The 25,727-nt window shown below is 39.4% G+C and overlaps 1 protein-coding gene across 6 annotated transcripts in view; it reads left to right on the top strand.

Annotated features, from left to right (window-relative positions):
* Sox6 (SRY-box 6) overlaps nucleotides 1–25,727 on the top strand; it is a 556,070-nt gene that overhangs the window by 253,984 nt on the left and 276,359 nt on the right. For all 6 annotated transcript variants that reach the window (XM_026781359.1, XM_026781360.1, XM_013347706.2 and 3 more), the window contains one exon: nucleotides 15,657–15,864. In XM_026781359.1, coding sequence (XP_026637160.1) covers nucleotides 15,657–15,864 — 208 coding nt within the window. The remainder of the gene's footprint in view (nucleotides 1–15,656; nucleotides 15,865–25,727) is intronic.

Raw genomic sequence — 25,727 nt, 5'->3', positions numbered from 1 at the left:
GAGTATTGTCACTGTGCTGCTCTTCCCTGTGTTGCTGGTCTACTGTAGAGAGTATTGTCAATTTTCTGCTTAAAGTAGAACTCCATAGGCTTGCTTTCAGTATGCAGGTGGTTTGTGCTCATGTATGCATTCTTTCAAAATTCTTAATGCCATCCTTCTTGCCTGGATTTGGGTATATCATCAGAATGAAAACAGTAATTATAATAATGAAACATGAACATTTGTGATGTTCTAAGCAACATTCTATTGGGGAGGTATAGATTGAGTGGCATGTAGTGGTTTGCAGGACTACTTTGAACTTTTGGGGGAGCATGAACTCACTTTCCCAGCCCTCTAGACTGATAGAATAAGATGGAGCAGACAGCACTGAAACCACAAATCAGAGCTGTTTGCACTCCTTAGGATCTGTCGTCTCTTATTCCAAGGGAACAGAGGCAATTGAATCCTACCTGCACCATTTAGAGGAGAGTTTGAAAAGTTCTAATGAGGACTCAAACCTCCTGCATCAAGCGGGAGAGACCCCACTCTATTCTCTCTACAAACACATCAAATCTTTATTATACAAGCCTCCAGTAAATGTGCCTTCATCACCTTAGTATGCAAATTATCCCACTGTTCGATTGTCCTTCTCAATTAAAAGTTTTCTTTGCTTTCCAAGAGAGAAGTGTAACCTTTTAAAAGAGCAACACTAAGTTATTATTCCTTTTGTTAAAGTAGCCTTCCATGAGTTTTTTTTTTGTAATATTAACCTTCTAACTATTATTTTGGTGCTACTGTATTCCCATAACCCATAGGTATTATTTTTCTAGGTGATGCAAATTGAGTTCAATGATGTATCTTTGCATAATCTGCATTCTTAGATCCAAAGTATAAATTACAAACCTTCACTAATAAAATTTTACAATCAAGTTGAAATTAGAATGAATATTTATGCATTTATTTAATTTATCTTCTTTATATTTCATTATCATCTAGAAAATGGAAAATCTTGTTTAACAAAATGATTAGAAATTATTTTGTAAATGTTTGCTTTCATTATAATTTCACTTCAAGTTATTTTTCACCACCAGTGTGTTAAGAGTACCTTGAATACAATAGTCTTAAATCCATCAGATTTCTGATTGAATTGTGCCCTTTTAAGCACAGATAAATTATTGTGGTGTCATAGAAGGGACTCATTGACTTGAAATGTCAATGAAATAGAAAAGAAAGGACTAGAACACTTAGATGAAAATCAATCATTTTTATTTTGAAGTTTGTGTGTATGTGTGTGTGTGTGTCTGTCTCTGTCTTTGTAATTATTGGTAAGTAGCTGTGATTAAACAAATTGAGGACACTAATACTTTTCTGCTTACGAAGGACTGTATAGCATGCTTTCAGTCCACAGGTGGTTTGGATTTATGCATATTCTCTTGTACGGAATTCTTCAGCTAATTCCTTCTTGTCTTCATTAAGAAATTGAGAGAACTTTTGCACTTGAATTCATTATTAATATTTGGCCTTCAGTTGTTTTAATTTATTTTGCACATTTTAGTCTTTGATAACACACTTTCATTTTGCACAAACACTATTGTATTTTGTTTGTAACTTGAGTCTAATAGTTCTGACTGTTGTTCTTTTGAAAATGACAGAATAGGTTAAGGGATGCATCTTAGATTTTTGGTATTTGAAAGTTCCATCTCAGAGGGAAAGCACTGGTGCCTGGCTATGTGATTGTCCAGTAACATCAGTTGAAGGTTTTTTGCCTGAGGTGGGGAAAGTCAGAGGTTCAGGCACCAGGCGACCTGATGGCAGGTTAGACTTCCTGCTGCTTTGTGTCAATGTTGGGACATTAAGCGCCTAGTTTTCCCCTTTTCTGCAAATACAGAGAGAAGTAGGTAGACACATGAATGGTTGGGTAGGTGGATGGTAGTTTTGCAGCACTGCAGCCTCTAGAGATCATTTTTAATCTGCCCATAATCTGTTCTAATTGTAGAAACTGAAAGCAGAATGCTAGCGATGTTACATGTTTTCCTAGATTACCACAAGTTTCCTGTTAAGCTCACCGTAGGTATTGATGTATTAGGAAGATGTTTGAAGACTTTGGTTGGCAGTGAAGCCCTCAAATTGGAGCATGTACTGGACAGAATCCAAGGAAGAGAAGCTTTTTGGGCTGAGAAAGGCCTGAGGGACTTAATGGCCCGAGTGGTTTGTCTAACTTCAAGCACTCCTGTTGTCTTGCTGGTTGTAACAACCATAATGATAACACACGGTTATTTTTTTAAGCACCCCAGTGTCTCTCAGATAAGAAAGAGAGGAAAACAACTGCACAGAACATAACAGAAGGCAATGGAGCTGACATTCGAATAAACAGTTAGCTTTGATAAAAACTGTGGAATCTTGGGCCTCTCTGCACAGGGGATCTGTGGTCTGTAGGAATGTGTGCAGCATGTCCAATTGCTGCATAATCCCCACACCCAGTGCCTCAGGAAACTAGGGGAATCCTCCTTTCAGTGGAGTTGTTGTCCCTGGTGACTGGGAGGAGACACATCAGAAGAAGTTTGTTACTTTACAAAAAGCCCGTGCTCGGCTCGGTAGTGACACGACCTCAGGAAAGCCACTCTAACTCCTGTCTTGAATTTCCTCATCTCAGAAAGGGAAGATTTGAGCTGTAATTGCCAGATCTCAACCACTTTTAACTTCTCAGTTTTAGAGTTGAGCTGTTTGAGCTGGTTCCGCCTAGCAGCACTGTTAGCACCCAGTGACGTTCCAGGTGAGTGACTGCCTGTGATGACGGGCACGTGAGTATGCCAGGAGCCGAGCCTTGATGTAGAAGCCGACAGCTTGGCCTCTGAGAAGTTCAACATTAGCCTTTCTGCCTGAAAATGCTTAAGGCCTACTACCAGCCCCTCCCCCAAACAACAGCAACACCAGTAACAACAACAAAAACAAATCCAAACACTACTGAGTATTGTCATCTAAGAGGGTTCCTGACCGTGAGAAGAGCAGCTCTAAGGCAGTGTTGATGGGTGACTTCATGAGTTTGCTCAGTTCACTACTCTTTAGGAGAGCGAAAAACCAAGCTGGCACATACTTGACTTGAACTGTCTTTTGATTTTTATTTACTTACTTATTTGATTTTTTTTTTTTTGAATTTTCAAGACAGGGTTTCTCCATAGCTTTTGGTTCCTGTCCTGGAACTAGCTCTTGTAGACCAGGCTGGCCTTGAACTCACAGAGATCAGCCTGCCTCTGTCTCCTGAGTGCTGGGATTAAAGGTGTGTGCCACCACCGCCCAGCCTTACTTATTTATTTGAGAGAGGGTCTTACTTTGTAGCCCTAGCTGACTTGTAACTCACTATGTAAATCATGCTAACTTTAAACTAATGGAGGTCCACCTGCCTCTGCTTTCTGAGTGCTAGGAGTAAAGGCATGTGCCACCTCGCATCTGTCTCTGGATCATATCCCTATGAAGAAGAAATGAGGGAAACTGGGATATTACCCCAGTTTCAGAAAAATAAGATACAAAGGTACTATGGTCAGCCGTGTGTTTGTACTGAAAGTGTTTCAATCTGATTGTTTTCATGGGACAGATTTATACATTGAAATCAATTTTATATTCCTATAAAGATAATTTTTTACCATCTCTCCCGAAATGGGATAGACTGTTTTGGGAGGTAGTGAGTCCTCCTTGAAGGGGAGGTATTTGCAGAAAAACCACCCAGTTGATTGTCAGGGCTTTCCACAATCACTCCCCCCACCCCACCACCATCATTCAGTGCTTATATAATTGGCACAGGTCCAAGAGTCCTATGTTTAGTCATGCATTTAAGAACAACTCAGTGAGGTCTATTCTTTATTGATAGTGCTATTGCTTCCATCTTAGAGAGAAAAGAATTAAAGCTAAATGAGTTTAATTAAGTTGTCTGAGCTTAAATGGACAAAAACTGGGAGTTATACTAGAAAAACAGGGCCCTACTGCCTGTCCCCTAGTTAAGGAGTTTATCATTCCATGTTCTTCACAGGGATCCGTGCACTGGCTGTGACTGCAGAACTATGGTTTTGAGGACATTAGCATGAAAGGGAGATTGTATGGCGACAACACAAGGTGTTCTTACGAACTTGTCTCCACAGTTTGGGCTTTAAGGTTTCCTTTCTTCCCCTCCCTCCCTCTCTCCCCTCCCTCCCTTTCTTTAATTTCTACGTATTCTTTGTCAATATACTAACTTCCATTTGTTACGTGTCATGATAAACCCAAAAGTTATGATTCATGTGTTAGACATTTAGTCTTCAACTTGTTAAAGAAGTTAAATTTCCTTTTTAGCCAGAAGCTATTAGAACCTAGAGCAGGCAACCCTTTCCTGATACTAAGACAATAGAAGGCCTATGCCACAGGACAACCAGCAGGTGGGTTTTGGGTCATCTGAAAACATTTTAAAGTGATAATCAGGAAGAAAAAGATAAACTTGTTATTTTTCAACTGCTGTATGTTATAATTCTACATTGTATCATTGATGGGTAAACATTTTTTTCTTGATGTAAACGTTTTCTTTAGGGAGGGTGGGGCTACAGTGATGGTAAAGTTGTGACATGAAAAGCTTCATCTGAGCATGGTGCAAATATTTTGTGTGTATATAATGTCACTGGATGCATATGGGATATGAAGATACATGCCACTTATCTAATACAAATTTAACAGCCCATTGTAACTTAAAGTAGATACAAGCAGTGTTCACAGAGAGACTTGAGGTCATGGTGGGAACTCTCCACCTTGACAGGGAAAATTGACCCTCTGGCATGTTTGTTTTAGGTTGTCAAAGGAAGCACAACTTTTAGTTTATTTTTATTATATCAATTTTTAGTTGATATCTTATTGTTTTTAGCATCTTTGTAGATACTGCACCTCTGTAATTCTCTCTAGAATTTCCAAGAACACACTATAATTAAATAAATTGGATTGATTATTGATTTGGGCTTTCTTCAAATAACTCTGTGTATGGGCTAAGGATGGTCACTATATATTGAGTGGGATCAGCATTCAAGAACAAATCTATGATTTCGAATCTCAGTAAACATTATTTTTGAATGGGGTGGCACTCACCCAGTCATAACAGCTATCAAGAAATCTAACAAATGTTGCAGAGGACGCTGAAAAACAGGAATCACTGTTGCTGGGGTTTGCAAATTGCTATGGCCATGGCAGGAATCAGTTTTGGAGGCTCCTCAAAAAATTAAAAATAGAACTACCATATAACCACAATATTTCACTCCTGGACATGTACCCAGAGATCTCTGTGCCTGCCATAGAGATATTTGCTCTTCATGTTTGCTGCAGATCTCTTTACTATAAAAGGGTATTGGAACCAATCTAGTTGTCCATCAATAGATAAACAGATAATAAAATCTGGTACATATAGAAAACAGAATGCTATTCAACTTTAAAAAGTGAAATCACAAAATTTTCAGGAAAATTGATGGACTAAGGACATTAATATTAAGTGATACCACCCAGTCTCATAAGGAAAAAAGCTGCATGCTCTCTCTCCTTGATGGAGCTTAGCCTATAGCACAAGAATGTATGTATGCAAGCAAATGTATGTGTGATATAGCATTTAGAAAGGAGAACAGGAAGGATAATTAAAGACAAAATGCTCACCAGTGAGTTCATATACTTAGTATAGTTCTTGTAAATTCTTTGAATTATCCCTCTAGATATATCACATTCTCAGTGCAAAATAATGGACCGTCCTGGAATGGACAGTATGCACCTGGGATCCCCCTTACTGTGAGACCTGAACTGTTTTCATTGGCTGTTCCGTAGGTTCTTGTTCTCCATTGTACTAAGCTAGGCATCTTTTAGTCTTTAAACAAGAGTTTCAGCTATTCAGATTATAGAGTGTGAAGATTGTTAGAAGTGTGTTTAAAATATCAGAAGTTTAAAAACTCTAAGACTACCCCAGAATTCTGATTTATTTGTGCTGAATCTCAAAGAATAACACACCATGAATCTGGAAAACATTGAGAAACTTGTTTAGCTTTCTTCACTGGACAGTTATAAATTATATTATTGGTGGTGAATAAACACACCTTTTCATTTAAATAATCCTTATATTTCGGGAGAATCAGGTAAAGTAAGGATAAAACTGTAACTAGAAAAGCTGAACCTAAAATGGGCATCAGGGTCTGGGATGTCACTCTGGTGGTGGAGTGCTTGTCTAGTGTGTACAGAACCTGGGTCTAACACTGCATAAACCAGGCATGGTGATGCATATCAGTAATCTCAGCACTCAGGACACAGAGGCAGGAGAATCACAAGTTCAATGTCATCTTTGGCTACTTAGTTCCAGGAGAGTTTGGGATTTATGAGCCAATATTTCAAAAGAAAAAGTAAGTAAGAAAACACATTCTATTGACAGTGTACAATGCAGCAAAATGGATGCTTTTCATTCAGTTTTGTTTATGGGCTCAAGGAAGGCTAAAGAGAGGCCAATGCTTTGTCCCAACAGTCACATTGGGCAACTAGTCCCAGAGTGGATTCATGCAGCTATGCAGGTCATTTCCCAAGCCTTTCTCTCAGCTGCAATGACTTCCACATGTTTATGGGTCCTGACTCCAGTATACAGGCAAAATCCCATTCCTGACCCATGCTGTCTAGCTCCCAGCTCTGAGCACCACTTGTGATGTTAGCACCTCTAGTCCTCTTCACTCCTCTGTCTATGAGGACTGCCCATCTACATTCCTCACCTAGGTGTGACTGCAGCCTAGCTGACTCAGAGCATTGTGTAAGGGAGGAGATAGCTCAGGTGCACTTAGGATAAGTGCTCACTGATAACATTCCTAGAAAAAAAAAACCTAATTGCTAATGTTTCTGGAGTTTTGTGAGGAGCCAGTACTTAGGGATTCAGCTTGGGAGCAAAGGTCATAATGTAGTTTAGGCTCACTGTTCCATTCAGATTAATCAGTATGAATAAAATCCTAAAAATAGTGCCAGTGGCTATCATGACAGTATGCCGAAGTGACAAGTGACACGAAGCAAAAGGACAAAGGACATAGTAATAAGAGTTCCTGAATAGTTAATAGTGGGTACCTTATGACATGCTTTATAAGTGATTCATTTCTCATAGCAACTACTTGAGGATGTAATTATAACTCCATCCTATAAAAAAGGTAGAGTCTAACTTCCATCTTCTGGACTGTGGTCAAGCCTCAATGATTCAAGTATTGCATAGAAAGCTGTAACTAACTTAAACAATGTCGGCAATAACCTTCATCTGACTCTCTCTGAGCGGTGTGGACAGCAGTCCCACGGAAATAGAGGAAGGCATGAAACCCTAGCCACTGCAGAGCCCTTGAAGACTTAGTCAGGTACCACATTTCTAAGAGTAGGGAAGTCTCTGGGACCCAGCCATTGTACAGACTTAACTGCAGCATCACAAGGAATTTTGAGACAGACCCCGGGTAGTTCTGATTGTTGTTATATGTATTTAATTTGGGAAGGCTCTGTTATGTGACAGCACTCAAGTACTACAATTTCCTTTTGCTAATTCCCAGGTTAGGTTAATTATATTACATTTTTAGACTTATAGTAAGAAAATCTCCTTCCTGGAGATAGATGAATGGAAACAGAAAAGCTTACAAAGTGGTCTTGTTTAGAATCATAGCATCTTGCTATGGAGGTGAATGTTTTCCAGGTGTGTGGAATAGAAAGAACTTTGGATTCGGAGTCAAAAAAACCACATTTAGGTATTAGCCTTCCAGCTCCACCCAAGTGGCCTGGTGGAGATCCCTTTGCTGAGGGCTGGCTTGCTTCCCACTCAGAATGAAGATTGGGAATTCAGTATTTAGTGCTGGTGGAGTATTTTCAAAGATATATGGAGATTGTATAAGGGGCCTGAGAATTATGCCAAATGAGAAATGAGAGAGGAAGGTAGACAGGGCTCACTTAGATGCTATTAATATGATCTCTTAAGCTATTTCAACAACTTTAATATGGAAGGGGACATAGACTGATGTTGCACAGTTTTGGAGGGTGAACAGGAAATGATGTAATAGAGTATTAGTACTTTCTGCTGCTACAACAAAATATCCCCTGACTAAAATCTCATAAACAGAAATCTATAAATACCACACAGTTACTCTGAAAGCAGGTGCCATGGTTTGGATGAATGTTCCTAATGTGTATGTTTTAAGTTTGGCTCTTAGTGCAGGGTGATCTTGTGAGGTGTTGGGAAGCGAAACCTACTGGGAGGCTTTAGCTATTGGAGTTGTACCCTTGAAGGGGAATGTAGGCTGCTAATATTGGTTTCTTTCCCTCCTTCCCTTCTCATTCCCACATTCTCCATGGTTAAACCTTTCCCCTTAATATGTTTTCATCATGACGTGCACCCCAGGCCCAAAATGGGCTTGGAGTTCATAGGTCAGAGATCAAAACCACTAAAGCTATAAGGCAAAGTGAAGTTTTCTTCCTTATAAGTTGATTTATCTCAGGTATTTGTTACAGTAATAGAAAACTAAGGTGGTCAGAAAACTCTAACATCAAGGCACTGGTGGTTTCAGTCTGGTGGAACTTTGTTCAGCTTTGAGATGGTAACAGGTGTCCATTGCTGCACCCCCTAGAGAGAGGGGGACAATTACTGTTTGAAAGGGAGGATGACAAAAAAGGGCCTACCTAAGTTGTTACCAGGTTCTTTGGGACACAAATTTCATCCACGAGGACTTTGGCCTCATCAGTAACTATCTCCTTAAGACCCTATCTCTCTCTCTCTTTTTTTTTTGACATCACCTTATTTTATTTTATTTTTTTTAGAAACATGAACATGTTTATGTTCTTTTTATTATTATTCCCAGTCATTAAATTATATTCCAAAATAAAGTTAAATGAAGGATATTTACATTAGAATATAATACATAAAATAAGGTTAAATGAAGAAAATTTACATTAGAATATAATATTTTCAAAATATTTTAAACAGAAAACTATCTAAAACAATCATAATAAGGTGGCTGTTTCTATAAGACTATTACAAACTAAAATAACACTATGATTCTATTGAAAATACACTTAATAAGGAAGTAATAATATGAAGCCTCAGCTTTTTAATACTAAATTAAGTGAAAAATAGAGGATTAAGTATCCACTCATGAATATTTGAATGTATTTAATATTTTTTTTAAAATTTATTTATTTATTAAGGATTTCTGCCTCCTCCCCGCCACCACCTCCCATTTCCCTCCCCCTCCCCCGATCAAGTCCCTCTCCCTCATCAGCTTGAAGAGCAATCAGGGTTCCCTGACATGTGGGAAGTCCAAGGACCGCCCACCAAGACCCTATCTCTTAATACCATGATTAGGTCATAGAGTCTAATGTAGCGGTTTTAAAGGGGTATATATTTAAACCACAGAAGTGAGGACCTAGATTTTAGCTTATGAGGATTCTCTTGTAAATAATTACATTTAGTGCTAGGTATTATTTGAAAGGCGTCATTTGCAGATGGAAGTTCAAGGAGACCACGACAAAGGGAGGGCTCTGAAGACCCTCAGCAGGCCAGGCTTTAGCTCATGAGTGCTTCTTTTCCATTTCTCCTAAATGGCCAACTCCAAAATAACTTTTTTCTCTATTACAAAAGTAATCTGTTCATTGATGAAAGTAGAAAACTGCGTGAGTAAAAATATAAAGTAAGACTCCCAGTAATCTTACCATCATTTAGAAATCATCATAAATGTTTTAGAATATATTTTTCTGGTGGAAGGAAGGAGGGGCAGATACTAACCTTTGTGCACAAGTAGAAGTAATCACTTTTATATTTTAAATGCTGTGATATATGTCCTTTTTCTATTTATTAGTACCTTTTCTATGAATAAAATTTTTTTTACCATACAACATTTTAAATGTCCACAATCAACTTTGAAAATTATATTTGTTTTGATTAAGGATGCTATCTATATAAAATATTTTCAATAAGGAACCTCAAAAAGAAAATAATATTTCAACAATAGCATCATCAGTATTTTGTTTGTTAGATATTTTGGTTTCTAAATGTGCATATTTTTCTCAAAATAGGTATATTAAAGATTTTTGCCAACCTATTTTCTCATTCATAGTACATTGTGAATATTTGCGTGATTAAACATTCTGCAAAACTATGATTTTCAATGGTCTTCAAGTACTCTTTTATGTGTATAAAGCCACAGTGCTCTCAAACAGTCCCTATAATCAGGCAGAGAGATTGCTTATATTTATTCTCTATGATAAATTCTATATTCAACTATGTTAGAGGAATTTTGATGGTTTTGTGGTATTCTATGTTATATCTGTATCATTAATTACTTATTTTTTTATTTTTTATTTTTATTTTTTTATTTATTAAGGATTTCTGCCTCCTCCCCACCACCGCCTCCCATTTCCCTCCCCCTCCCCCGATCAAGTCCCTCTCCCTCATCAGCTTGAAGAGCAGTCAGGGTTCCCTGACCTGTGGGAAGTCCAAGGACCGCCCACCTCCATTCAGGTCTAGTAAGGTGAACATCCAAACTGCCTAGGCTCCCCCAAAGCCAGCACGTGCAGTAGGATCAAAAACCCATTGCCATTGTTCTTGACTTCTCAGTAGTCCTCATTGTCTGCTATGTTCTTTTAAGCATATAGATTTTAAGGATTTTGTTTATATACTCACATGGTTGTTAAAGAAATCTTCCCTTGGTTTTAATTTTTAGTTCTTTGAATATATTTGGAGAGTTTTGTTGGAAGTTCATCAGTTTGCAGCTTCTAGTATGTAACTTCAAGAGTTAAAACTCAGTTATAAATGTTTCCATGACATCCAAAATAGTAAAGAATCACCTATTATAGCATATCATTAGCTGTTGGATTACATGTATTTGATTGAGTTCTTCGATGTGTAATCTGGGCAGTAGCAGATTGGCGAGTCCTGTGGGGTCAGGAGGGCTTCAGAGCTGAAATACAGTTGCTGTGAACTTTGATGAGACATGCAGTCCTGTGGGGTCAGGAGGGCTTCAGAGCCGAAATACAGTTGCTGTGAACTTTGATGAGACATGCAGAGGCATAGATTAGAGTAATTCAAATTCCGTCTAATACTACTGCTCAACATTCACTTTGGGGTAAGAATTCTGGAAAATCTGAGCAATTAAAAATATCTTGTGTTTAAAAATATTTACTTATCTGTCCTCTCAGTCACTGGGAAACATTTTCATTGAAATTCTTGACTTGTGAGAACGGCCTTTTCTTTTCTGGATCTACTGATGTTTTTTGCAGTACTCTGCTTTTCTCAGCCATCCCCATGCATTTCACGTCTTTAATAGATCTACAGTGATGTGCTTTTTGCACAGTCTGAATCTGTGTCGTCTTAGTCTTGTGTTGACACAGTAATTCTTTTAAATTATATTAACATTTTTCTTTACTGTTATTTTTGATGGAACCATTGAGATTAGGGGCCAAGAGAAAACAAGTCTATTGTAAATTTCTTTGAATGTGACAATGGCTCCAGAACTCACTGAGTTCCTCATTCTTGGCTTTTTGTAATATTCCTGTGATCACTCATGTAACTTAATAATTATTTTCCAAAGAAAGATCAAAAGGAGGGGAGTCATCTCCTGTGTTGTTATTTATAAAAACTCACAGCTCACTAGAGTTATTGATATTGTCTTTTTTAAAAAAATATACACATCACAATGTTAAGGCTAAGTACAATTTAAAACTTTACAAAATTGTTTTTGTACTATATGTGTGTGTGTGTCCTTTGTTAGGTTAGGGTTAAAACTGGATGTCTTCTATCTCTTTCCTCATTTATTTCCAGACAGGGCCCCTCACTGGATCTATAGCTCACCCATTTGTGCAAAATGGTTGGCCAATCAGTTCCAGGATTGGCTTGTCACTGTGTCCCTAGCAGTTGGATTGTAAGTGTACAAAAGCATGTCCAGCTTTTACATCAGGGCTGAGGATCTGAATTCGGGTCTTCATGTTTGCATAGCAAGCACTTTACAGGTGGATCTAGCTCTCCAGTTCCCATGTACATTTATTTTACCATCTTCTTAGGGAGCAATATTTCCTGCCGGGCAGCCGGAACCTATGTCTCTGAGCCACTGTACTCATGTTCTTGAGCTCTTGCTGGGAATGTAGGACAGCCTTTGCACATTTGCCTCAGTTGGTCTAGCATAGGACCTGTCTGGACCCAGAAACTTACAAACAAACTAGGCTCCTATTCCTTAAGAAAATTTCCACACAATGATGCAAGTCTCTGGGGTGGTCAGAAATGCTGTGTCAAAGCTCGTTTGCTGTTCTCCATATATTTTTCCCTCTATTTTAATGATACTTCTTTGGTAAGTTCACACAAAGATTCAATGGTTTTAATTGTAACTTCCTACTCCCCTAACTGCGATCTTGCCCATCTTCCTCCCAAATTCTTATCTGGTACTTTACATTTTTCTTAAATATTTATTTTACTTGGCAGGCCGTACTGCTGTAGAAAGCTGACCCTCCTTTCAGCAATATCAATTGCCAAGAGCTCTCAACTAGGGGTGGAGCTGCATGGCCCCTCCTCTAGCCATGTTGGAGTGTGTGACAGCTTGATCTTGTACAGGTCTTGTGCAGGTGCCACAGCTTCTGTGACTTCATGTGTGCAATGTCCCTGTCATATCCAGAGAACCCTATTTTGAAACAGTTCTCCCCAGCCTCTGATTCTTAGGATCTTTCCATCCTCTCTTCGATGATGTTTTCTGAGTCTTTGTGGAAAAGGACACTTCATCCTTTTTCTCCCTCTCATTTGGAGTTGTTGCTGTCTCATGAGACAAATTTTTTAAAGCTAAATTGACTTCCTTGTCAGTTTTACTCAAATGAATTAGGGGTAAATCTCTGGTCATAAAAAACCCTGTGTTTATTGTTTTATAAAGTTTAAAAGTGATAGGCACCCCCCATGTTTCCAAAGGCTACTATAAATGTATACATCTTTAGCCTCTCATGACTTTACTTATCCCTCATGTTGGTGCCTTGGCAATGTATTACAAAAGTTCTTTGCAATACACAAGAGAAATCCTGACTTTACAACCTCATGTTCTGTACTTGATAGTATAGAGGCACTTTGCACAGACAGTGGGACAGAGGACAGCGTGGGTCATCACTGAAGCAAAAGAGCCCATGGTTTTTGTCCTTGGTATAGGATGGCTGTAACCACATTCCATGACCATAAAAGAAAGAACACAGTCTAACAGGGAAGTGACAGCCAGCTCATAGAACTGCTTGAACTTGAGCCCGAGGGACAAATGGCACTGCATGTATGGAGTTCTAGTCTGAAGTGCCTCTCTAGAGCCTTTCAGCCACCTGATACCAATGGGAAGGGAAGGCCTTCATTTTGGCCAGTGGAGTCACCTGAAGGTGAGCAGGTTTCTGGCCACTGGTTTTTTGTCACTCAGCTCTTCTTAGCTTGTGCCAGGGTTTTAGTTTTGATTTTTAGGCTATATGAGCATCAGAAGAAAAGTAAAGAATAAATGATTTCATGATGTTGTTGATTCATCAATACCACAGTCACAGTGGCAGCTGTGTTTCCTGGGGTTTTGTTTGCACAATATGGAGAATGAACTGACCATCCTAAGGAGTGAAGACCTAAGCATAGTAGGCATCTCAAAGACGGGCTTCTCTGCCTCTCTCCACAGAATGTTTGTACATGTTAACTGAGATGGTGATTCTTTCATGGGTGACTGAGGTGATCTTAGGTACAAGATAAAGAATTCTGTTTCACTCATTTACTTTGTCCTTTTCAAGTTTTTTCAGATTGAAGCCATTGCATACATCCACCCCCACTCCCAGCACTGTGCTAGTAACAATACGAAGGCAGGGAGCTGAAGACTTATCTCACAGTATTAAGTAACTAGATTGAAATACATACCATGCAGTTTATCCATTTAACACAGACAGGTTAGTAGATTTTCGGTACTCATGGTATTTAAGTTAATCTCAGGGTCATATCAATGCTTTTCCTTCACAACCCATCTACTCCCAGTTCTGTATCTGCCCCTTCCTTTAGGGCATCACCTCAGTTGGGGGTGGGGGGACGATGACTGACCATGCACAGAGGCTTTTTGAGTGCTACTTCATTCTGTGGTCCTGACAACCTTGAAAATAGGGCCCCCTTCACTTTATGAACAGTGACAGTAGTTCCCAAATCCCAGCACCTTTTTAGCATAGCTATTGTCTCATTTACTGCACAGGGAGACCGCTGCTTTCACTTTCAGTTTCTCCCCCACCATTGTGCACCAGCTCTGCTGCCTTAGCCTCCTAGTTTTTCAGTGCTAATTTAGTTCTATTGCTTGTTCTTGGAGACCAAACCTGGCACCTTGTGCATGCCTGGCCAGTGCTCTGCTGCTGACCCAGTCCCGGTCCTCCTTCACTCAAGCTGGCTGGGCTGCTTTTAGAAGGGACGAGGTTGGGAGCCATTGGGATTTTGAAGCTTCTAAAGACAAGACACTTCACAGACCTTGTTGTTTTTAATCAGGAAAAGAACATTTTTATTCAGATAAGGTGGATGGGGGACTACTTGAGGGCTCTAGCCATGTAAGAGTTGCCTCTAATCCTTGGTTCTTAAATGTTTTTTATCATTATTTTATTTTAAAATACGTGTATGTATGGGTTTGTGTGTGAGTTTGTAAGTATGAATGTGTAAATACAGTTGCACATAGAGACTGGAATTACAGAATTGTGAAATGAGCCATGGGAGGGTTAGGACCCGGCCTCTGGTCCTCTGCAAAGGCAGCAAGCACTGTTAGCAGCTGAACCATCTCTTGATCTCTGAATCCTCAGTTCTGAGTCAAAGATAACAAAACTATTTCCTTTTCAAAAAAACTCCCACGTGGTGTTTGTTTTTTAACCTAAGATTTGCTTCCCCCACCCCCGCTGCAGCTGATAGATGGAGCCTAGTAGCAGTTAGCAAACTTTTGTATACTGTGAAGTAATTTCTGTGCAAACATTTCTGCAATGAGCATTTTATTGTTGTTAAACACAGTTTTAAAATGCCACGTGAGAAGCATGCTACAGCATGCTGGAACATCAGGGGCAAGCTGAGGAGTGGACGGGAGCTTCTGTGACTATGGACAAGCAATTGAAATAAGAAATTCCCACAAACCCCAGCGTGCAAAAATATTCAGATTGTTGGCTCTTTCAGAGGTTTAGACGTTTTATTTAAATTCCTAGTGATCAGTGAATGTTGGACATGGAAACCAACTTCCATTGTTTCTAAATGAGAAAAAAACAATCTTTGTGTTTGGTCTGTGGGGAGAGTATTGCTGATAAGAAGACCCAATTGGGGAGAAAAACTTTATCAATTCTAATACGGGTTCACCGAACCTGAACATTCATAAACCCAAAGCATGAGTGAATGAAAAGCCAAAATGTCCAGTTTTGTTGTTTTATTATCTCAAAACCAAAGCAGCTTGAACCTGGGATTTAAGTTTAGTCCCTTGGGTACTTAACTACTTAAGAGTTCCGCACTGCTTAGCAGAAGAATAGGTTTTTTTTTTTTTAACTGAGTGTGTTATTTTATTTTATTGATATAGTTTATTTGATCCAGTGACCATCACATGCTATTAACCTTTAGTTAGGGACTTTATTTATTTATTTTGGAGTGGTTTTGAATGATATACACTAATAACTATTTTTTAACTCTCATTTCATTTTTCTAGGAGTCAGAGAATAATAAGTTATGTTCCCTATATTCCTTCCGAAATACGTCTACCTCACCACATAAGCCTGACGAAGGGAGTCGGGAGCGGGAGATAATGAGCAGTGTTACTTTTGGAACCCCGGAACGCCGCAAAGGGAGCCTTGCTGACGTGGTGGATACGCTGAAGCAGAAGAAGCTGGAGGAGATGACTCGGTCGGAACAAGAGGGTATGTGGACTTCCCCTCTGGGCGTTTCTTCTGGCCATAGCAAAATGACCAGAATCCCAAGGGTGCAAGGTGTCTAAGTGCCACAAGCTAGCAACAGTCACTCAGAGGTTACTATGGTGATAGCTGACTGAAGTTCATTAGCAGTGCTAAGCAGATAGCCCCGGGTTTCTCAAAACCTGTGCATTTTGCTTGATTTTTACAACACCCCAAGGATTTGAACTTATTTTAACCATCACCCTGAAAAAAGATAGCAAGGGAATTTTCCTAACTACAATTTTGGTGCGTTTTCTCTTATTTCCTTTTGGCAGATAGTTTCTTTTGTGATCCTATGTCCCATTTAAAAACCAAATGAGCCTTCTTTTTCTAATGTATTTTTCCTGCCACTTTATGGCTGTTACACATTTTAAATTTCATGTTCCCCTTGAATGTTGAAATAGACTGAAGAGGTAATGACCTCTGAGGTGGGGCTGTGATGTGGCCCTGCATAGCTGTCCCGCATAACTGTCCCGCATAGCTGTCCCGCATAGCTGTCCCTCATAGCTGTCCTGCATAGCTGTCCCGCGCTCTCTCCACAGGAGTCTGCTTCGTGTGGTTATTACAGTGACTGTGTGCATGTGTTCTTTATCTGTGTACTTCAGGCCTGACAGCCCTGGAGTTTTCACTTGTAAGTGAAATTTTGACCTCCAAGGCACTGTAGAGGAACTAGGATTTGGTGAGCTGGTAGTGCTCACCTAACTTAATTTTATTCTTGTAAAGATTTGTTTATCTTTAATTGATCTTGCTGATGTCCTTGTCATGTCAATCAGATTATTGGCATGTCCATAGATGCTTTTGACGACCCAGCATTGCTCTGTGGTAACTTAGGAACTGCAGCCCTAACACCTGCTTAATTTCAAGTTCTTTAGTTTCTCTAAGTCACAGAATTCAAAAGTTGCTGTGGTCCTGTGTTTGATATGGTAACTCAAACATTTTGAGAATTAACTCAATGAATATAAAAGTCTCTTATAAGCTGCAAACTATGTGATTTTGAGACATCTCTGATAATTATCACATTATAAATGTCAATTATTCCACCGTACTTTAATGTAATGATGTCTATGGAGACCACTGAGGTAGTCAGGATGTTCATCTTTACAGTCGCTTCTCTTCATTTACAGACCTTTAGAGTTTTTGTGTTTGCTTGATGCATACATCCATATGTATCTTTTTATACATCCATGTGTGGTTGTGGCTTTTTTGTCACCTGTGGCTGTGCGTACATGTGTGCTCAGATGCACTCACTGATTGCTTCTTCAACATTAGGTGACAAGCTGTTTATTTCTTTCCAACTTGTTAGTAAGCTCTAGTATGTTTATCCCACTTACCTTTAGATTGTGAAATAAGACAATTGGTACATAATGGTCTTTATTTAAAACATGAACAAATGTGCTCCAGAGAGGCCAATGAACAATTATGGAGAACATGTGATCATTAGTGTGTGAACTCTGTGCTGACTCTTCTGCTTTTTCAGAGTTTTATTTTCTCTGACTCTAATAGTCTACTGAAGCCTATATTTTTCCTTCCTTAGAGGCATGGTAAACTCAGAAAATAAAATACTAGACTTGGAGAGAAGTGAGTTATATTAAACTGCCAAATAATTTTTAAAATGTGATAAGGCAGAATGTGATCCTTCACTAATATAGTAAAATAAATTTTAAGGTAGGACCCATTGATGCCATTCTAGTTTAGCATCTACAGTTTTAACGAGAGCAGTGGGATAGAGAGTTGCCTGTTGTTGGTGTGATGACATTATAGTAGCCACAGTAGACTGTTGTTTTCACGCATCACTTAAGGACACGCAAAAATTTCCATCTGAGCAAGGTTGCCTTTCCATCTGAGTTCTGTCAGCCCGTATCTCTTGGGGTCTGTGGACTCAATATTGAGATCTCTGATGCTAGATGATATGCTATGCTCACAATGCATAAGACAGTAATCTCTTATTTTAAACAATTCATATTCTAGTAAAAGGTGTAAACATAAATTGAATGAAGTCTAGTTTGAAGTCTAACAGTGGCAGGTTCCATGGAAGCTGTACAGATAAAATGTTTGGGGTGTTTACAAGGAAGGAGGGTTCTATGGGGAATAACTCCTAACTAGTCATGGAGAATGAAAGGGTCTCTATAGGTGGAATGCATGGGAGAGACATTTCAGGCTGAGGAACAGGCATTGCACTTAAAACAGCCATGAAAATTCCAACTTGAGTTGAATTTGCATGTGATATATAAAGATGAAAAAACTAGCCCATGTTCAGATGGTGACAGGCTTTGCAGTTTGGGCTAAGGAATTCTAATGCTATATTGAAAACAATGGAGGAACTGCTAAGTGTTTTATCCTAGGAAGAAAAGGATTGGAACTTTCCTCAGAGAAAGTGAATCTGGCATTTAGGTGTAGGGTGGATGGGAGCAGGGACAGGCATTAAGGACATTGTTCTAGGCTAGAGCTGGTAGGTGCCTCAACTAAGCCAGCAGAAATGGGAAGGAGGGCTGCATATTGAGGTGGAATCAGGAGAGGCATTGAGAAGATGATGCATAAGTGTGAAAACCAAGAGGATGTCCAACTGGATCTTGGTGGTAATACAATCAGTAAAAGAAATGAACAAATATGGTTTGCAAATGGGAGCAAGGCATGGCTTCTAATTTTTATTGAGTTTTATAATTTTTTTTAGTTTGAATCCCATTTTTAAGTGTGTGTGTGTGTGTGTGTGTGTGTGTGTGTGCATGTATGCACATACCCAAGTGTCTTTATACAACATACCTTCCTTAGTGACTGTGGGAAGGTTGGAGGGCAGCTTCAAGTGTCAGCCCTGACTCTGCACCCTATTGCAGGTAGCATTTCTTGTTGATTGTCACTGTGGATATCAGGCTAACTGCCCTACAAGCTACCAAGAACTGTCTCATCTCATCCTCTCTGGTTGCATAGGCATGCTGGGATTATAAATGCCCACCACTATGTCCATCATTACATGTGTGCCAGGATTGTGAACTCATGTCTTGGCACTCTTACAGTCACTACTATACCCACTCAGTCACCTCTTCAGTCCTGAATACTAATTCCAGTTATCTTCTGGTAGTAGAATAGAATGATATACTGGGAGAACAAAGAGATATAGAAAGATTATTAAAATGTAGGTTTGATTTCTGATTCTAAAATGAGTATAGCATAGGTCTCTGGAGGTCAAACAGTTATCTCAGCTTCTGCTTGACTTTGGCTCTTTAAAGACTCAGGTCCAGCCCCTCAGGTGAGACATGCCAACTTACAGGGCATGTAAGAGTTTTTCACATGTGTCTTCTGTTTCTGCCTTATGTCTCCTTCATGGTTTGAGGGTCATATTTTAGGATCAGCTGATTGACAAGCCTGTATGGATTACATGATGAATGAAGACCTTTCTGGAGTTATTCCCAGAGAATGCTTCAACTCTTTATCAAATTAAAAGCACCTTCCTTCTCATTCCTCTTAGTGAAGAAGCTCATCTATATAAAGTTTATCCCTGTCCATTTTAAACCATTGCTCACATGACAAAACAGCAATGTTCCAGGCGGAGGCCTTCGTTCACTGTATTACTGTTCTCCCCGAGCCTTGCTCTGACTGGATTGCAGAGAATCTGATGAACAATGACATTCTGTCAGAAGCACCCCCCTCTAACAGTGAAGCCGATGGGAAGGTGAACAGAGGTTCCACCTTTTGTGAATTTAACTTTGATTTAGTGTCATAAGTAGACGAATGGGTAGGTGGCAGGTAGGGAAAGGGTGAGAAGATAAACACAGGGGTGGGCTGAATGAATCAGAAGCTTCTGTATAAAAGCCTATTGCTACTGGTGGGGAGAGCACACAGAAAGGCTTTGATTAATAGAGTCAGGTTAGAATGCTTCCAAGATAAAAATCCTTCGGCTGTGATTAAATGATGAATTCTAGTTATCCTGGTGTCACCCATCTTGTTGCCAGCGTAACTGGGCCCTAACATAAGCGACAGTTGTCAGAAAATGAATACTTAAAAAGGACTTCTATATCTAAATACATATATTTAATCAGAGAGTCCTTTGGCTTCTGAAAATAAGTTGTCTAATGAGAATTTCATTTGAGCAGCTGCGACTGAGGAGGTCAATAGGCAGCGCTAGGAGAATATGGCCCAGCTGGTTAAATGTGGTGGCTGTCGTGATTTAAACGGTCAAGTGCTGCTTGTAATCCAGGACCGTCTGTTTGTGGAGGGAAGAGCGAGTGCTTCAGCATAATGTACAGCTGTTTAATCTCTCTTTAATAATAGAGTTCCAGTCACTGTCATGTCTTGTGTACCACACTACTAAGTATATGATCCCGGGCCCCTGGGATGGGTTGCAGTCAAGAGTGGGAGTCACGTGAGGGACAAGGACACAACAGGAAAACTCTCAAGTGTCTGACAAGACTTTCTGACTCTCTGCACTTTTCAAGACTCCCCTTTGGGTATTAATTACTGTTATCATGGGAAAGCAATAGTGCTTGGAATTAGGCAGAAATATCAGATTGGCTGAAGTCTTTTTGGAGAGCATGGAGAGCACACAGCTTAAGCAGGGTTCCATAGACATGACTGGGTCAGAGACTAGAGTATGAATTTGCTCCATTGAATGGTGTGCCTTAGACCATCAGGGTGATGCAAACACATAGATCCATCTTGCTGTGCTCACACACAAAGGGCAGTGAGCTTGGGCTTCTGGTAAGACAATATTCTCAAAGAATGCTGTAACTGTTAGGAAACCAGAATGATTGTCTGTCTCTGTGTATAGCAGGCACACTGGTATCATTTACATTTCTAAGCAGTCATCTGGTCTGTGTTCCCACTGAAGTGTAGGGTATATGTTATATATTTCATTGTACTAAAGGTGCTGTCTAGTGTAGTTAAAATGATGAGAAAATTCAGCTTTGAAAGTCATATGTTAGATTGGGGTAGATTTGGGTTTGAGTCCAAGATTCATGAAACTCATAAAAACACTACAAACTGCCACATGGAGTTAGAGCTGGAACTAAAGCAAGATACTGGAGTTTGTGGTCACTCAGCATTTATAACTTGAACTCCAGGGTGCACACCACTGAATTTTCCTCTGCTTTGTTTTTTTTTTAAACCCTAAATGTGCATCATTATTTTTGTAGTTACTTTTCTATTGCTATGATAAAACACCATGACCAATGTGATAAAGCAAGCATTTAATTTAGCTTGCCGTTTCAGATGGCTAGAGTCCATGATGGTGAAGTGAGGAAATGGCTGAGAGCTCACATCTTGATCTACAACCAGGAGGCGGAGATTACTAATTAGTCTGCCCCCCTGGTGACACATCTTCTCCAACAAAGTCACACCTCCCAATCCTTCATGAACAGTCCCACTAACTGGGGACCAAGTATCCAAACACATGAGCCTACGGGGGTCATTCTCTTTGAAACCTCCAAAATTATAGTGTTGTTATTAAAATCAAGCTTTAGTCAGTCACTAAGGCACATGGAATACTGTGGCTACACAGGATAGCACTCAAACGGAGCCAGAGTTGTCTCATAGCCATGAGATCTTGCATGTGTGACTTAACTCTTCTGTTCTTCAGTTCCTTCATTCCATGAAGCTGGATTGTGGGGACTGGATATCACTTTTCTCATCACAACTATCATTGCTATTGTTATTGTAACTACGATTACAGTAGTTGTTATTTGAAGAAACTTTCGAGGAGAAATATTATAAAAATCTCATTGCATGCCTCAGACGGTAGGAAATATCCCAGGGTGTTAAGGGATTTAATATTTGCCGGCATTGGTGTTCTTGTGTTCTGGAAGAGCAATTCAGTTCTGCTGGCCTTTCAGGCCTTCTGGAAAAGCTAATACTAAAGTTTCCCCACTGGAAACCAGTCTTCTCTGCTGTGAAATGTGGAATGCAGTGTTGTCAGCCACTGAGGTTGGTGGAGCCTTGGATGAGGTTTCAGACTCCTGTCAGGAACAATGTTCCTGTTGCAATACAATCTATGAAATCCTGTGGAGCAATAATGAGAGCACCTTGACATTCAGGCCATGCTGTAGCATCAGACAAGTTTAAGGCAGAATATATGAATATTAGGGTTTTACCCCTATTTTGATTGGTTGTTGAAGTCTTAACATCTTTAAACCTTTTCTGGTTTTCATTTGTGAGATTTATGTATAAAAACATAGTAAAAAGCCAGAGGGATGTGGCTTCATCAGTGAAGTGCTTGTCTCTCTACCATGAAGGCAAGTGTTTGATCCCCAGATCCCACTTAAAAGACCTCTCCAGTACTGGGAGGTAGACAGGAGGATCCTGTAGGCTTGCCAGATTGCTGAGTTCCATGTACAATCTCAAAAAATAAGTGGAGAGTGATTGAGGGAGACACCCCTAGATTTTAGGCCTCCTGTGCATGTATGGATGCACCCTCACACACATATGCATACATGTTATACACATGTACATGAACACATACACACAGAAAGGCTTTGATTACTCACTAAAGTCCCTGCAGAGTACCATCTCAAACATCTCAAGTGAACACTAAGGTTTCACACTCTGCTCACAATTTGGCGAGGAAGGGGTTGAGTAGTCAGAACAGTGCTGCTACAACTTCATTTAAATTCAGTTTTTCTTCTAAAATATATTTCCTCCTGATAATCCTTGTGTTCTTGCTGCTACTTTGAACTATTTTGCGTAGGAATAATGCTTAGTATATTTCTGAGTTTAGGTGTATTTCCTTTCAAATTTTTGAAAATTGGTCATTTTCTTAATGTCACTCTAGGAATCAGAGCTTGAACAAGTGTTTTGAGGCCTCAGACCTTTTGGAGAAATTGTGGCTAACTCTGTCTGCAGCTGTTTTGTGGCTCCCTTTACAGTCCAGGTAGCACACTATTCAGTTAAACCCTCTCCTTAACTTCTCTCTGCTCGGCTTCTTCTTTGAAAAGATACTGTAGATTTCTTGGCCTGTTTCTAGCGCCTCAGATTTAAAAGGTTTTTTCCCCCTGGCTCTTTTCACTAATAATGTTAGCAGACATGGGTAATTGTTTCAGGTTTGTCTCTGAGTGAACAGGGAGGGGTGTTGAAGGTGCTCCAGGCATTCTGTTGTTTAGACAGAGGCAGCTCCCTATGGCTTTCTGGAGCCAGCCTCATTCTCCCCTCCCCTTTGCATTTGTGGATTTTGCATTTTCTCTTGAAAATCCATTACATTTTTTTTCAGCATTTAGTTTGGGAGCTTCAAGAAATAAGTAGGGGACAGTTTTGACTTTTAATATTTTCTTTATACCTAAAAATGGAAATGAACAGATAAGAAAGTGGGTCATTTAAACATGGAGCTGATGCTTAGCTCATGAACAGGGACAAAGCTCATGGGCCCAGGGTCTAGCTTGCTGGAGACAGCCATCTTCAGGACTGCCTATGTGCTCTTCATCTGTGTATTTTTTGCTTTAGATGTGCCTGGACTTTGCTGTTATCTTCTGTTTTGTTCTGAAATAATTTTGAATTAGTTTCTAAACAATATATTTAGTTTTGTTTGCTTTGGGATATTATAAAAATGATGCCACCCTGTGGTTTTCTGAGACCTATTTTGTGTCCTCATGACAATACTACATGACTATTTTTCTGTGTAGTATAGGCATTTTCACTTTTGTATAATATTCCACACACTGCTCCATGGTATGGCATGTAACAGTCTATTCTCCCGGCTTCTGTCTCTAGATATTTGAAGTTTTCATAGTTGTCAGTAGTGCAGACAATAGTGTCAGGGAGGTCCCTATACTTGGCATGATGCATGTCCTCCCTGGAATCCCTTAGGGAGCAGTGTTGACTGTGACAAATATGTGTGCTCTTTTTTCACTTGCTTTAAAGCAGAGTTTGATTTCTCTCTCTCTTTCTTTCTCTCTCCCTCTGCTCCTCTCTGTGCATGTGTTCTCTGAAAGCTTTAGCTGTCTAGAACTCTTGGGTCTATCTTCCTCAAATGTTCATTAGTGTATATATGAATGTATAAAAATATATAATATATACATTTCATTAATCACTAACAATTTCTGGAAACTCAACAAGAGTCTCGAGGGGGCCCTTTTCTGCAACTTTCTTTTTATTGTGTCATAATAGAATGTTTTCAGTCCTTTCAACAATGGCCAAACACAGGTTTCTTGTTCTCCTGCTGAACTGTTATTACTGGATTTGTTAGGAAACACGTTGTTCCCCTTTTGATCTTCTTTACTGATGTTTCTATCTTATGATGTGGTTTTAGGATTAGAGTTAACTCCTGACCTCTAATTATCTTGAGTTCACAGCCTTCATATTTTTCTGAAATACTTTAAATTAAAAATTACAAGCCTTTGATTATTGTTCTATCCTATCATTTCTACTGAAACAGAATTTTTTTTTAGCCAATTGACATGTTTGATGGAAATCTTTGCCTCTCTCTTGAGTGTCATAGACATGTAATTCCAGCTACTTAGAAAGCTGAGGCAGGAAGGTCACAAGTACAAGGCCATTCTGGGCTACATAGTTTAAAACCATCCTGAACAGTGCTATCTCAACATAAGAAAAGGAAAAAGAGAGCCAGGTGTATAACTCAGCATCTGTGTGCTTGCATTGCATGCATGAGGAGTCTAGGTTCAATTCTTAGCCATTTAAAAAGGCTTAAGAATTCTTTCAGGAGAATGGAAAGATGGCTCAGTGGTTCATATTCACCACACCAGATAGTTGGATGCCTGTCTATCCTAGTCCTCTGGAGGTGGAGGATCCCATGCTGGCTAGCTAGACTAGCCAGATCTATGAACTTTGGGTTCAAGTGAGACTTTGCTTCAATATTTATGGTGAAGACTGGTAGAGAAGGAGGCTCAAAGACAACCTCTGATCTCCACAGTTTATATACATACTCATACATGTAAATATATATTTACCAGGCATGCATACACACTCCAGCAAAAATAAAAAAAAGAGAAATTCTTTCAGATATTGTCCTGGACTTGATATGCATTCTTTCATGACCCTTAGTAACTTACTTCATGGTATCAAGTAATTAACTAATTGATTTAAATCTATTTTTTAAATTTATAAAATGATGCTGGCCTAGATAATTATTAAAGGATAAATTCTAAATTTCTATGCCATAATGATTTTTTTCAAAAAATATCATATCTAAACTTCAGAGTCCACTAATCAGGGTGCCTCTCTCCCAAACTGTTTTTGAAATAAATCACTCAATTCAACCAATCTCATGACTCCTTTTCTTTTATTCTTGAAAGTGTTCGTTATTATCTCTTCTTTTTGATCCTGGAATATTTATGAAGTGAGAGATAAAAGCAGCTATGCAGTTTTGATGTCTGAAGAAGACATTGTCCAATGAAGTACTTACAAAGCCATGGCTTCAAGGCCCTAGCTTAGCACTGATTATCTGTGGCGCTGAAATGTATGCACTTTCTTAGTTGATGTCTTGAGAGTTTATGTGTGAGGTGCCCCACACAAGTCCAGGCAAGTCCTCCACATGAAATCAGAGGATGCAGACTGTCCACTACCACTTGGAATGCTAAAGTTAGAGCCTTATGGGTTTGCACAACTGCTCACAGATAATGAATATGTTAAAAACAAGTAAATATAGATAGATTATTAGAACAAAATGATGAAGGTATACTAAATAGTTATAAAACAAAGCATTGAATTGTGCTGAGAAATGCCATAGCATGAACAACAGCAAAATCAGTCACACCAATGAATGCAAACAAGGGTCAAAGGGAAGTCTTAAGGTAGGCCCTTTAATCCCAGCAGTTGGACACAGAGGTAGGCAGATCTCTGAGTTTGAGGTCATCCTGGTCTCCAGAGAGAGTTCCAGGACAGGCTCCAAAGCT

This window comes from Microtus ochrogaster, chromosome 8 (genome assembly GCF_000317375.1).
Source record: "Microtus ochrogaster isolate Prairie Vole_2 chromosome 8, MicOch1.0, whole genome shotgun sequence".
Classification (NCBI taxonomy): Eukaryota; Metazoa; Chordata; class Mammalia; order Rodentia; family Cricetidae; genus Microtus; species Microtus ochrogaster.
This window is presented reverse-complemented; position numbering and strand designations above follow the sequence as displayed.